At 40.6% G+C, this 14,622-nt stretch overlaps 2 protein-coding genes across 11 annotated transcripts in view; one reads left to right on the top strand and one right to left on the bottom strand.

Moving 5' to 3' along the window:
• RALBP1 (ralA binding protein 1) overlaps positions 1-14,622 on the top strand; it is a 167,495-nt gene that overhangs the window by 95,814 nt on the left and 57,059 nt on the right. The window lies entirely within an intron of this gene.
• The window catches only part of PPP4R1 (protein phosphatase 4 regulatory subunit 1), an 81,003-nt gene that overhangs the window by 13,292 nt on the left and 53,089 nt on the right, over positions 1-14,622 (bottom strand). For all 5 annotated transcript variants that reach the window (XM_066246960.1, XM_066246962.1, XM_066246958.1 and 2 more), the window contains 4 exons: positions 13,075-13,598; positions 7,309-7,481; positions 5,485-5,580; positions 3,609-3,794 (listed from right to left, as the gene is read on the bottom strand). In XM_066246960.1, the coding sequence (XP_066103057.1) occupies positions 3,609-3,794; positions 5,485-5,580; positions 7,309-7,481; positions 13,075-13,598 (979 nt within the window). The remainder of the gene's footprint in view (positions 1-3,608; positions 3,795-5,484; positions 5,581-7,308; positions 7,482-13,074; positions 13,599-14,622) is intronic.

Raw genomic sequence — 14,622 nt, forward strand, 5'->3', positions numbered from 1 at the left:
TCATGTTGCCTCAATTTAAAATTTTTTACTATTACTTAAGTTTCAAACTTTACCTGCTGATAAACTATTTAGTTAAAGGTTTTAGCCTACCTCAAATAATAGAACCAGTTCTTAAAATGAAATTTTATATCCAGGTGCAACATACTAAACAGATGAAGGCAGAGGTGTGTGTTTGTGTGTGTGTGTGTGTGTGTGTGTGTGTGTGTGTGTGAGAGAGAGAGAGAGACAGACAGACAGACAGGAAGGGAGAGAGATAAGAAGCATCAACTGGTAGTTGCGGCAACTTAGTTGTTCATTGACTGCTTTCTCATATGTGCCTTGACCAGGGGGCTCCAGCTGAGCCAGTGACCCCTTGTTCAAGCCAGTGACCTTGGGGTTCAAGCCAGTGACCACGGTTTTGAACCAGGGACCTCAGCATCCCAGGTCGACACTCTATCTACTGTGCCACCACCTGGTCAGGCCAGGCAGAGATGTTTTGATGAAGGGAGAGGAGGCATGAAGCCCCTATGCTTCCAGAGCCCTCCTGTCACCAGGAGCCCTGAGGGACCTGCCCCACAAGAACTCTTAGAGTTCTGTGGGATAAAGATGGAAAACCACTAGTAAAGAAGATAAAGCACTGTCCCTGGCCAGTTGGCTTAGTGGTATAGTGTCGGCCTGGCATGTGGATGTTCTGGGTTTGATTACCAGTCAGGGCACACAGAAGCAACCATCTGCTTCTCTACCCCTTCCTTCCTTCTCTGTACCTCTCTCTTTCTTCCCCATCTGCAGCCATGGCTCAATTGGTTCGAGCATCTCAGTCCTAGGCACAGAGGACAGATTCATAAAGCCTCTGCCTCAGGCACTAAAAATAGCTTGGTTGCAAAGCATGGCCCTAGATGGGCGGAGCATTGGCCCCAGATGGGAGCTGCCAGTGGATCCCAGTCAGGGCGCATGTTGAACTCTGTCTATCTCCCCTCCTCTCATTCGAAAAAGAAGAAAATAAATGAAGATAAAACACTCTATGGAAACTAGGCCTTTTCGGGTAGAAACTAAATCCTATACTCTTAAGCACCAATCTGTCCGTAAACAGGCTGACTTCCACCACTGAAGAAATGTGTGAACATGGGACAAGCTCACTTTGCCAGGTCCTTGTTTCCTAGTCACAGGTCAGAGGAGGATTGTCAACTATAATCTCTTAAGGTTACATTCAGCTTTTAATTTGCTGAGTCAATAGCACAGATTCCTTAAAAACTGCAATAATTAAAGACATTTTAAAAGAAAATGGCTCATTTCTCAGTAGAAATTAGCTTAACCAGACTGTTTTCTTTTGTGTGTGTGTTTTTGTTTTCTTTTAGAGAAAGAGAGAGAGAGAGACAGAGACAGAGACAGAGACACAGACAGGCAGGAAGGGAGAGAGAGACGAGAAGCATCAACTTTTTGTTGTGGCACTTTAGTTGTTGCTGATTGCTTTCTCATGTGTGCTGTGAATGAGGGGGCTACAGCCAAGTCAGTGATCCCTTGTTTAAGCCAGCAATCACTCAAGCTGGCAATCTTCAGGGTTTCGAACCTGGGTCATCAGTGTCTCAGGCCAACATTATATCCACTGTGCCACTGCTTGCTCAAGCCAGATTGCTTTCTTAAAAACTGAGATTAGTATCACTGAAGAAATAGGGTTTGTGGAAGGCAGGCAAATTTTTGGTATAAAGAAATCAGATCTAATGGCAGGAGTTAAATCAACAAAGCCTAAGAAAGAGCCACAAAAAATGTGGCTCCATACAAACAAGGATGACCATTTCATGTTCTGTGCTGTCAAAGGGTGTGGTGGCAGGCAGCACGGGAAGAGCACACATGCACACACAGTACTGACCTTCTGCCACCCGTACAGCAACGCTCACAGCACTCCATGCTCAACTCAGCCGTGCCAATAATACTACGGCTCTAGCAAGGTTTTCAAATAGTAAAAGCATTTGTAACACTTTCTAAGGAGAAAACTAAATCATATATATATATTTTAGATTTTATTTATTGATTTTAGAGAGGGGGTGGAGCGAAAAGTATCAACTCATGGTTGATTCACTTTAGTTGTTCATTAATTGCTTGACAGATGTACCTTGACTGGGCAAGTCCAGAGTTTTGAACTGGTAACCTTAGCATTCCAGGTAGACACTTTATCCACTATGCCACCACAAGCCAGGGTAAATCCTATATTCTTTTTTATTTTCTTAAGTGAGAGGAAGAGAGATAGTATGACAGACTTCACCCAGCAACCCCCATCAAGGGCCAATGCTCAAATCAACTGAGCTATTTTTTAGCACCTGAGGCTGATATGCTTACACCAATGAAGCTATCCTCAGAGCCTGGGCCAATGCTCAAACCAATCGAACCACTGGCTGCAGGAAGGGAAGAGGAAGAGAAGGGTGAGAGGCAGGGGGAAGAGAAGCAGATGGTTGCTTCTCATGTGTTCCCTGACCAGGAATCAAATTAGGGATGTCCAGATGTTGGGCTGATGCTCTACCCACGGAGCCACAGGCCAGGGCCTAATCCTACATTCTTAAGACCTAATCTACACAAAAATTTTAGACAGCACATTTGTAAATCAAGAACTTAGATATGTCAAATGTGATCATTTCTAATACTTCAGATAAAAACGTCACCAAATTATGAAACTTGGACCATGTAAAAAGAAAGCTCTTTGGCATTACTTTCTAGCCCTTCTGCACAAAATTTCCTATAATACCAAGTACTTGCTAGAAAATGAACAGAAATTCTAGTAGGTTTTTTTTTAAAATTTTATTTATTTATTTATTTATTTATTTATTTATTTATTTATTTATTTCAGAGACAGAGAGTGAGTCAGAGAGAGGGATAGACAGGGACAGATAGACAGGAACAGAGAGAGATGAGAAGCATCAATCATTAGGCCCTGGCCGGTTGGCTCAGCGGTAGAGCGTCGGCCTGGCGTGCGGAGGACCCAGGTTCGATTCCCGGCCAGGGCACATAGGAGAAGCACCCATTTGCTTCTCCACACCCTCCCCTCCTTCCTCTCTGTCTCTCTCTTCCCCTCCCGCAGCCGAGGCTCCATTGGAGCAAAGATGGCCTGGGCGCTGGGGATGGCTCCTTGGCCTCTGCCCCAGGCGCTGGAGTGGCTCTGGTAGCAGCAGAGCGACGCCCCGGAGGGGCAGAGCATCGCCCCCTGGTGGGTGTGCCGGGTGGATCCCGGTCGGGCGCATGCGGGAGTCTGTCTATCTCTCCCCATTTCCAGCTTCAGAAAAATACAAAAAAAAAAAAAAAAGAAGAAGCATCAATCATTAGTTTTTCATTGTGCGTTGCAACACCTTAGTTGTTCATTGATTACTTTCTCATACGTGCCTTGACCACAGGACTTCAGCAGACCGAGTAACCCCTTGCTGGAGCCAGCGACCTTGGGTTCAAGCTGGTGGGCTTTTGCTCAAACCAGATGAGCCGGCGCTCAAGCTGGCGAACTCAGGGTCTCGAACCTGGGCCCTCTGCATCCCAGTCTGACGCTCTATCCACTGCGCCACCGCCTGGTCAGGCCTAGTAGGTTTTGAAAGGCAAAACCCTGCCCTTCTCACTGCAAGTTCTGTTACCTCCTTGGCTAATGTACTCACCTGCATGTCTGATGCCAGGGCCTCATACGTCTCTCTTAGGCAGTGCCAGTTCTGCCTGCCAAGTGTCAGGGCCACGCCAGGAAGGCTATATGCACAGTGCTTAGCAATCTCAGTGTCAACCGTCTGTGCGCGAGAGGGGTCAGTCATAGATAAATACTGATCTAACAGAGCCTGAGGCACAACATCCTAATGAAGAGACAGACAGGACAGTGAGATAGTCTTTTCAGCAGTTTAGATATAAATTAGATAAACTTATTTTCATGTATATGAATCTAACACAGCACCTGAAATAGTAGAGAAAAACCAATCTGAAATTTTCAGTTATCTAATAACTGAATAGATTTAAAAAAATATGCTGAGGGGAATGCATATATAAATAAAAGCAACTTTCAGAGAAAAACAGTAAATATCTTAAAACAGAAAACAGCTTGAAGGACAATCAGTACTGATTTCTAAATTTAAAAGCCGCATTAACAACATGACCAGCACCTTTCAGTGCCAGCTTAGATGATAAAGGTGGGTGTCCCTAGTGAGTGTGGTCACAGGTACTTTTGTACGCTTTAAGTATCACTATCTGCCTTCAGATGGAAATTGAGCAATTATTTATAAAAATCTACAGTGTATGTACACCTAACATTTGTATAAACATGAGAAGAAGGCTGTAGACACTCCCCTGGTTACGTGTGTGGCCCAGCTGTGGAGGACACACCAGGAAAGGTGACCCAGCTGTGGAGGACACACCAGGAAAGGTGACCCAGCTGTGGAGGGACACACCAGGAAAGGTGACCCAGCTGTGGAGGACACACCAGGAAAGGTGACCCACTGCTCTGGGCAGCAGGTGGCACAGGGGAAACCGGGCAAGGGAGACCCTGCTGCCTTCGTACCTTCTGAACTGTGAGCACTACGTGAACCTACTATCTACATTTTAAAAATAAGTTAAAATGAAAATAAATTTGTTAAAAGAATGAGATAATCTGTACATACCGACTTGAAAATGTTTCCAATATAAGTGGTGAAAACATATTTAAAAGACTATGACCATTTTAAAAAGACTGAGTCCATTTTTAACTAACAGAACCAAAAAATAAATAATATACACCACGTGACCTAGGAAACCCATTTATAGTAAGATATAAAGTCCCTGAAGCAAATTACATGCATAATCATGATGAACGTCCCACAGCCTGTAACGACAACAGAGCCAAAGCTGAAGGGAGAGAACCATACAGGTCACAGCAGCTCCTCCTAACGCAACGGGACATCAGGCTGGACGGATGCTGTGTACTGTGGGGGAAGGGTACTTATGTGCTCATATGGGAAGATCTCCAAGACACAATTTTTAAAAAGAGATAAAAGAAAGGCAAGGCACAAACTATCATGTTCTGATGATTCTGTGAGCATATTTTCCACATTTAAAATCTCTAAAATTGTAGTGCAACTAATCACCAATGGCACCTTATTGAGCCTTTTTTTTCAAGTTTTTGTCTCTAAAATTGAACTATATCTTAGAACTCTTGGCACCTCAGGCATGATAAAATACCTTGATACAATGGTATGATTCTATTTGTACTTGAAAAACAAAAAGGGGTACACACAATATATACTGACAATAAATTTTATATATCCACAATAAATTTACAAAGAAAAAAAAAACTGATTTGTGATTACTCTGAATGAAGAATAGGGTAACAGGTGTGAGAATAGGAAGACTTTTGCTTATATTTTGCTCTGTTATTTGAATATTCTTATTGAAAGCATGATATACTAGTCTTAAATTTTAAAACACTCATTATAAAAAGGACCAAATTCAGTGAGAAAGGCTTTAAGAGAGAAATTAACAGCCACCACACCAAATGAAGCATTTTATGTCACTTACCTGCACTTTAGATCTCCTTTCCTCATCAGGACTAAAGCTACTATTGGTGCTCAAGTCTGAATCATTATGAATATAATGAAGGGTGGAGTCCATATTCTGTTAGGAAAAAATACTTTCCTTAAATAACTGAACCATTTATAACTTTCCTTCATTTAAACAATCTTACTAAGCTACTTACCTTTCGAGATTGCCAAAGACATAAAATACATATAAGTTCCTCATGCTTTTATTTTTTATTATTATTATTTTTATTTTTTGTATTTTTCTGAAGTTGGAAATGGGGAGGCAGTCAGACAGACTCCCGCATGCGCCTGACTGGGATTCAACCGGCATGCCCACCAGGGGGCGATGCTCTGCCCATCTGGGGCGTTGCTCTATTGCAACCAGGGCCATTCTAGTGCCTGAGGCAGAGGCCATGGAGCCATTCTCAGCGCCCAGGCCAACTTTGCTCCAATGGAGCCTTGGCTGCAGGAGGGGAAGAGAGAGACAGAGAGGAAGGAGAGGGGGAGGGGTGGAGAAGCAGATGGGCGCTTCTCCCGTGTGCCCTGGCCGGGAATCAAACCCAGGACTCCTACATCGGGGACTCCTACACGCCAGGCCGATGCTCTACCACTGAGCCAACCGGCCAGGGCAGTACCTCATGCTTTTAAAAGTTTGTAAATACATATAAGGCCTCATAAAAACTTCCCCTACCTTAAACCAAACTTACTGAATAGAATGCTATATGTATGAAAAAGAATTTCAGAATAAAAGTAATAAAAAATTTAAGAGTAATTTTGAAATGGCTCACATATTTAAAATTAGCTTTTTAAAAAACAACACATAGAGTTGTCTCCTGTCAGCTGTTTTAGGGCCTTGGGATTACATTTGTAGTTATCCTTCCACTGTTTCTAGCCTTGACGTTTCCTAATTTCACAAATATATTTTTTAAATTAAAAACCCCCAAAATAAAGCCAAACACCTTCCAAAATGCAGAGATACTATATTATTCAAATTTCCAATGAGAATAAGTAGTCAAGGTTTCATTTTGAACCCCCAACACGCAAAACTTCTAATACACTTTATGTCATTAATCAAAAAACAAAACAGAAATACACTTAAGGTCTAAAAACCCTCCTGCTACCCAAATGTATGTATGTAGGCACTCTTTCCCAAGCTTTTCATTCCAGAAACTCTGCTCTGTGACCATCTGATTCTGGCATTCAGTGGTGTACTGCTCTCCCCATTTATAAAAAACCAGGGATCAGAAAGACTAGAAAGACTGATAGCAAATGATGCCAGCATGGTGGGACGTGGGAGGAAATTCAGGAAGGATCATACAGAACAGCTCCAAGTACACAGCAAAGAGGATGCTAGAGCAGTACCCACCCTCACACTCCAGAGTCCAGATAATGCCACTGGCCCTCCGCAACTTGGCCTCAAGTCCCGATCTTCCGCTCAGAATACTGTGTTGCTTGCTGCAGTGAAATGGTCCGATCAGAAACAAAGCACCTCTCCAAAAAGAAAAGGAAAGAGTTAATTATTCTTGACAAAGGGCTTTGTTTCCAGTAAGACTATTTCACTGCAGTGAGCTACATTAACATTGAGGCTACTAAAATGGTCATGTAGACGGATTGGGATTTCCTTTACCAAACACTAAACATAACACCAATGTCACAAAGATAGGATGTGGTGGGGATTACTTTTAATTTATGCAAAAGGGAGAGCTGAGAAATCAGCAACAAACAGAATGTACTACCAAGGAAGTGATGAGCTACAATGTTCCCCAATGAAATACTGAGTCAAACTGCTCTCATTTGGTAAACATTTAACTGAGTTTGTTACCTCAACAGCATCGCTGATTAAAGGCACGGAGGCATCCTGATTTATTTTACAATTTGGTAGCTCGCCGACACCCAGCTCATCCTGCACGCCACTTCTCTCTTCTGCATCGCTGGCCTCTTCGTGCGCGTCCAGACTGGAAGCGCGCAGCGCGGCAGCCAGCACATCTACTTGGGCTGTGGGCAGAGCAGGAGAGGAGAGTAAGCGGCCAAAGGATAATGTGCTTGCAGGTGTTTTCCCATTTGCATAATATATTATCAATGAAATGTATATTTTTTGACACTGCCACCAAAAAGCTGAAAAAAACTCCACTAACTATGGTAAATCATTAGTCCTTCAAGAGAAAAAGTAAAAAACTAATATGCTTTCATGAGATTAAAAATGTTTATCCACTACAGTACATTATTCTGCGTTAGTATGAAAAAGAGAAATGCTATCTAGAGTTGGAGGTACCTCCAGTTTATTAAAAGGAGTCAATTTCAGTGTGAGTTAACTATGTTTTGGTAGTGCATGAATTGAACTTATAAGACTTACTTACTAAGCTATTTTAGCTGAAGAGCAGTCACTTTACAAACCCTGCCAACATAAAACAATCGTAATTACAAAGATTTTTGTTGCAGTTACATTTTAACATCTTATCTTATTCCAGTTTTTTATTTTTCTCTAATTCTTTTTGAAAATGAAATCAGTGACTTGTCCCAAACCCAGGGATCCCAAATGAGCACTGTCTTGCTTGCAGCAAAACAAACTGATGAACTTATCAAGTTCTTAAATCTTGCAAGTAGCACTATGTCTTGAGTTACACTTTCTGTATAAAAGTGATTCAAAACTGAGATAAAGCATTCTTAAATGAGACATTTAACAAAAATGTACTGCTTAGCATTACTTCAAGTAACAATCCATCTGGATACTCAAAATATAAAAATTAAAAATTTTTTAACTTCAAATATATTTAGTGCAAAGATTAGAAAGTGTACCCCTGAAGCAATCAGAGTATCCACTTCTCTAAGATAACCTACTTACTGTACTGACACACTTATGCATTTATGAAGTTCCCATCTAAGTACAGTAGCTGGCTGGTGACAGAGACTCGGGAAACATACAGGATGAGGTTACAGTCGATTAGGTCTTTATTTGCTAAATTAAGTAAATTGAAGGTGTTTAATCATAGAAAGTTACTAACAAAGAACATACTCATTCTTCTTAGAATTTCGGCTGCAATGTGTATTAATCCTTTTAATCACTTTAGCTCCCCTTTTTGAAATCTTAATTTTCCAAATGAAAGCAAAATAGTATTAAATATCATTTATCTCTAAATGGGCTATACACATACCTCTTTGTCTATGTTAAGCATCATCTTTAGGGTTGTACATTCATGAAAATTTAAATGATTTACACTTTATTTTCTTCAAAAAAAAATTGATATAAAGATCATGAAGACAAAGACTAATGCTGATTCCTCAGAAAATATGAGGTTTAAATTCTCCAGCAGAGCTGGCCCTGGCCGGTTGGTTCAGTGGTAGAGTGTCGGGGGTTTGATTCCCACCCAGGGCACATAGGAGAAGCGCCCATCTGCTTCTCTACCCTTCCCCTCTTCTTTCTCCTCTCTCTTTCCCTCCTGCAGCCAAGGCTCCATTGGAGCAAAGTTGGCCCAGGCGCTGAGGATGGCTCCATGGCCTCCACCTCAGGTGCTAGAATGGCTCCCGCTGCAGGGGAGCGATGCCCCAGATGGGCAGGATATTGGTGCATCCCGGTCCAGCGCATGTGGGAGTCTCTCTGCCTCCCTGCTTCTAACCTCGGGGAGGGAGGAAGAGAGGGAAGGAGGGAAAGATGAAGGAAAGGATGAAGGGGGGGAGGTAGGAAGGAAGGTTAGTTCTCCAGCAAAGAATGAAGTGGAATCTAAAGTTTGGCTAATGCCGAAATTTCAGTAGGATATACCATTACGACAAATTTAAGGCAGAACATACGGGTCTTTACCAAGATTTCAGTTTCTTACAATCTAGATTGAAATCCCAGGACCCAGAGCTCATTAACCACAGATTTGTGAAGAAACAGTTTGTAGTGAGGACTCAGGATTAGGGACCACCTGGACACGTTTACTCCTTCCCTAAAGAAGGTGGAACAGCTGAGCTAGCCCTATAATCTCTAACTCTTCTACAAATTATAGCGGCGGTTAGTCACAAATTCCTAACCATTCATTGATTTCAACTGGTGTACAACACGGTTTTTCTGATCACAACTGCCCAAAGGACCCAATTCATGCATTGGGCCTAAATAGAAAAGAAGTATGTATTTTGTAAGCTTGGGCCATTTTTCCTTTTGTGGTCTATGATCACAGCTGTGATAAATCAAGCTGGGATCAATAATTCTACTGGAGTGATGCTCAAATTCAGTCTTGGATCAGCCTGGCAATCCCGAATGCCAAGGATTTGAAAGTATCCAAATTCCCTAGGCAAGTCTTTTGGAAAAGAGATTCTTACACCTTCTTCTTACTTTACAACTTCACCTTTTGGCCTTTCATGTAGGATCCATTTCTGTGTAACTCAGAAATGATTTTCTTTTTCTGAAGTTATCTCATTATAGTCTGTGAAAACAAGTATTTGGCCAAAAACTCACGAAGAAAAAAAAAAATCAATGCTTCAAGGAAGGTAAGAGTTAAATTGTGAAGCAAAGGTTGCCTTAAAATGAAAAGAAACAGCTAAGTCTTCCTTTATTCCTCCACGACATGCCCCACCCCCACCGGACAGCACCAAGGGGAAAGGAATGGGGCAGAGGCTCAGAGAGCGGAAGCCGGGTCGAGGGTGTGCTCTAGGGAAGCTCCTCCGGGCAGTGCCTCCTCAGACCTTTCTGCTCCACTCTAGAGAAAAAATTATTATTTTTTTAATTTCACTTATTGATTTTAGAGGGAGAGGCAGGGAGAGAGCGCGAGATCATAGTGTCTTCACTTTAGTTGTTCACTGACTGCTTCTCATAGGTGCCTGGACCAGGCAAGCCCAGGGTTTTGAACCAGTAACCTCAGCAGTCCAGGCTGACTCTCTATCCACTGCACCACCACAGGTCAGGCTCAAGAAAAAATTTATACATGCAACATAACTAGTTTAGTCCCTTGTTAGAACTTAGTTTCCAATTTTGGCTTAAAGGCCTGCATTTTTAAAAAGTATACATTTTCTGATAATTTGAAGAAAACGACTGCCCACCATGGCAGATTAGAAAAGCATCCAAAACTAAGGTACACACACCCTTTAAAAATTCAAAACACCTTCTAACGCTATAGAAAATTAAGGCAAATTTTAAATCAACTGTTAAATTAACATAGACTAAATATGCCCTCAGATAATAAAATCAAATGCTTAAGAATTCTGCAGCCTCAGCAGAAAACCTCCAGAACTGCCCATCTGTGCTTCATGCAGAACGTCTGACACAAAGGCAGCTGCTGCCCAGCCTCACCCTCTGTGCTCTCCGACGCTGGGACTGCAGTCTGGTTTCTGGCTGCTAGATATTTAGCACCTAGGAGAATTTCAGGCCCATAGTAGGTGCTCAATAAATGATGTTAAACGAATAAAAGAATCAATGGATATGTATGAAAGTCAGCATCCTTATGGACAGACAGAACATGACAAATTGAAAGCACAGCTGGTTGAAGAGTCAATTAGAAGAGACCTGATTAAATCACTCCACAGTTATTTGCATTGAAATCTCTCACTTGCAGCCTGTAAACTTACAATATTTTTTTTAATTTTTTTATTGATCTTAATTTATTGTGTTTACAAAGATTCAAGTGTCCCACCAAATATAACTCCCCCCATCCCCATGTTCCCCTCGACACCACCCTTTTACAATATGTTTTTAAGTCAAACATAAGTGTTAGCCATTTCTGAAATGCAAAGTGATATACTGTAACTTTTATGTACATGTAGGTCTTTTTAAAAAGCAAACTGTACATATCACTTTTAGCTTATTTGTTAAAAAAATTAGTCATTCAATATTTCAGTATTTGTTAAGTGTCTACTATGTGTCAGAAAACTAGAAGGGCCTGACTAGGTGATAGCATAGTGGATAGAATGTTGACCTGGGACACTGAAGACCCAGGTTTGAAACCCCAAAGTCACCAGCTTGAGCGCGGACTCGCCGGCTTAAGCATGGGATCACAGACATGATAACCATGATTACTGGCCTGAGCACGAACTCACCAGCTTGAGCAAGGGGGCACTGGCTCGGCTGGAGATCCCTGGTCAAGGCACTTATGAGAAGCAATCAATGAACAATTAAGGTGATGCAACTATGAGTTGATGCTTCTCATCTCTCTGTCTGTTTCTCTTTCTTTCACTTAAAAAAAAAGAATTAACTCTGCTTTTTCTCATGTTTCAGAATATAATAAAAAAGGAATAAACTAGTGATACGTGAAACAAGACTAAATCTCAAATACATTATGCTAAGTGGTAGAAGTCAGACTCAAAACGGTTTGTTATCACCTGCTTCTATATGTGGGGACAAGAAACAGCTCGGGTTGCAGAGGCTGGCATGGAAGGAAGGGCTGACTCGGAAGGAGGCAAGGGAGTGTTCCGGGATGATGGAACCGTTCTGTATCTTGACTGTGGTGGTGGTTACACACAACTGTATGTTTGTTAAATCTCACAGAACTTTCCACCCAAAAGGTTAAATTTTACTGATATAAATTAAGTCCCAATAAACCTAAAGAAAAAAAAATGAAACTGACCATATGCCAGCTGAACTAACTTCCAACAATCAAGAATAGGAATCTGCCTTTAATCAAATCATTTTTTCCAAAATGTGAAATTGTAATAGGAAATCTTTTAAAAATCAAGATAAATTAAAGCCAAATATAGATAACTGCTAACTTAACTCATTAATACAATTTTCAAAGTTTGAACACAAGGTTTTGTATGTTTTAAAAGGATACTGACGGTTATTGCTTTATCTGTTTTAAAAATAATTATTTACTTACACTGGGCAAACCAACAGTTTATAAATTTTACTTTTTAGAATAAGACCAAAAAACTCCACAGAGACATAAGGTCTGAAGACTTCTAATTACAGGATTTTTCAAAACTGTTTTTGTTTCAAATAGCATCTCAGATGTCACTGAGTGAGAGTCATTAGGAAGGCCTTAGTGTTCAAAGGAGCAGAAAGATCACATCTGCATTAGGTGCTGGCCCCTGGACATGAATCACTTCCCGAGTCCCAGCAAGCAGAACAGGCCCTGCTTCAGGACAGCTCACTTCCCACACAGGTACAGCACAGGTTCACGCCCAAGGGGCAACTAGGTGATACATGTGTAACCCAATGGGAAAAAGTCAAAGCTGAGAAAGTAATTAACCAACTCCTACAGAAATCCACAGTCTTAAAACACATCAGAATCCACAGGAAAATAGGTATCTTTGTCTGCTGTTACTACACCATAGTTGTTCCTTTAAAAACTCTGCGTCCACTGCTACTTTATATAAAAAAAAACTAATGAATCCAGAGCAAAATAGTTAAGGCAGGACAAGATTTAAAACTGTAAATGTAAAAACACTGAACGATTGTGAAAATTTCAGAGATTTGTGACTGAACAATTCTGTACATATAACAGTTAGGAACACAGTGATGAGCTTATCTAAATGAAATTTCCTGAAGAATCATATCATATTTATTAAGACAAGACATGATGGCAATGGTCACATTTTTAAAAGGTAATTTTTCTGGAAAAAGATTAGAAAACATTTTATACCAACTTTAGAATAAAAAGCTTGATTAAATCTTCCATACCTCGAACATCTGGATCATCAATATGTGGCTCTAGATTTTCTATCATTTCTTCAAGTTCCTTTCTGGTGGCCATAGTGATGTTTGAAGAACCTGGTATGGTGACCTCTGGTGTTTCTTCTGGTCTCTCTGGGCTGAGTTCATTCCCGGAGCCCTGCTCAAGCTCTATATCTAGGTCTATTTCAGGAAGAGGAGTCCTCCAGAAATGGAAGGAGTTGTACAGTTCCTGATCTAAGAGAGCTGAATTCTGTGAACTGGTGCCAACTTCTGGCCGTATTGTAGATTTGTAGTTACCAGGTTTTTTATCATTCTCATTACTAGCTGCTTCCTGATGAGAGTCTGAGGACAAAGTACAAAGTAAAGAACTGTCCATTGGAACATTTATTTCACCTGGAGAGTTCCTAGTTGTTTCAGCACGATCTTCCACCACGTTTTCCAGTGTCACACTGGAATTACTAATACTGGGATCTGAAGGAACATCTTCTGGCCTGCTTTGTACATCCTCTGGGACTTCTTGATCTCTGATCCTTTTATTGTTTCATTTGGGAGGAAAAATGAAAGTATAAAAATAATTACTGGAAAAAAAATCAATGACAGATACTACATAAAATAGAAAAGCTAATTATTAAAAATTACAAATTATCCATATAAATTATATTTATGTAAATTATTGTTAATGCTTCTTTTTCCATCAGTTGTTCTGTGTTCAGAGATGTAAATATCTGTTGAGCCTAAGTCTAGATATTAAAGCATTAGATATTAGTTGGAGAAGATAACATAAGAATCCTGGGATTCTACAATACCGTGATAATATCATTAATTTTTTAAAAAGCTAAAAAACTAGTAGGAAGATAAATTACTACAATGCATTTTAAGGTAAACACATTTTTAAAGTTATCTAATTTTTAGGATTATGGTACTGCCACTCTGCTCCGAAGACATGGTGAAAAGCTGAGAATTAAAACCTATTTGCTTATATAAAAAAGAAAATCTCTACACAGTATCACAAAACATCTTATTTACTCTCTCACCAGACATATAAGACCCACTCAAGTGTTTGAAGTTATTTTTATTTCTTCCAGCTCTTTTCACTTTCCAGCTCTACTCCCAAAGGTTCTCCCAACATGGAGTCTGACTTAATCGATAAGGACAGATGGCACAAGTTCCTGAAGACCACAGATTGTCCCCATCCATTACGTGAACTAAAGCACTACATTAATACATTAATGTTTGTCCCCACATTCTATTACTCAATTAAATTTAACAAATATGTATTGAGCACCTACTAGGAACCAGGAAATAAAATGAGAATTGAGTATTTATATGTGAGTGAGATGTAGATATTGCTCATCAGACCACAGTTGGAGGCAAATAGGAAAAAAAGCTTATAAGCAAAAAATTGTCAGACAGAATGCTAAATATAGAAGTATGTACAATGTACACAGGAGGTCAAGATGAGAGTTGAAATTAAAATGCTTAGAAGAATCAAGAGTCCCTGGCAGACTGACTCAGAAGCAGAGTGTTGGCCTGGCATGTGGAAGTCCCGGGTTT

Source organism: Saccopteryx bilineata, chromosome 11 (assembly GCF_036850765.1).
Source record: "Saccopteryx bilineata isolate mSacBil1 chromosome 11, mSacBil1_pri_phased_curated, whole genome shotgun sequence".
Lineage (NCBI taxonomy): Eukaryota > Metazoa > Chordata > Mammalia > Chiroptera > Emballonuridae > Saccopteryx > Saccopteryx bilineata.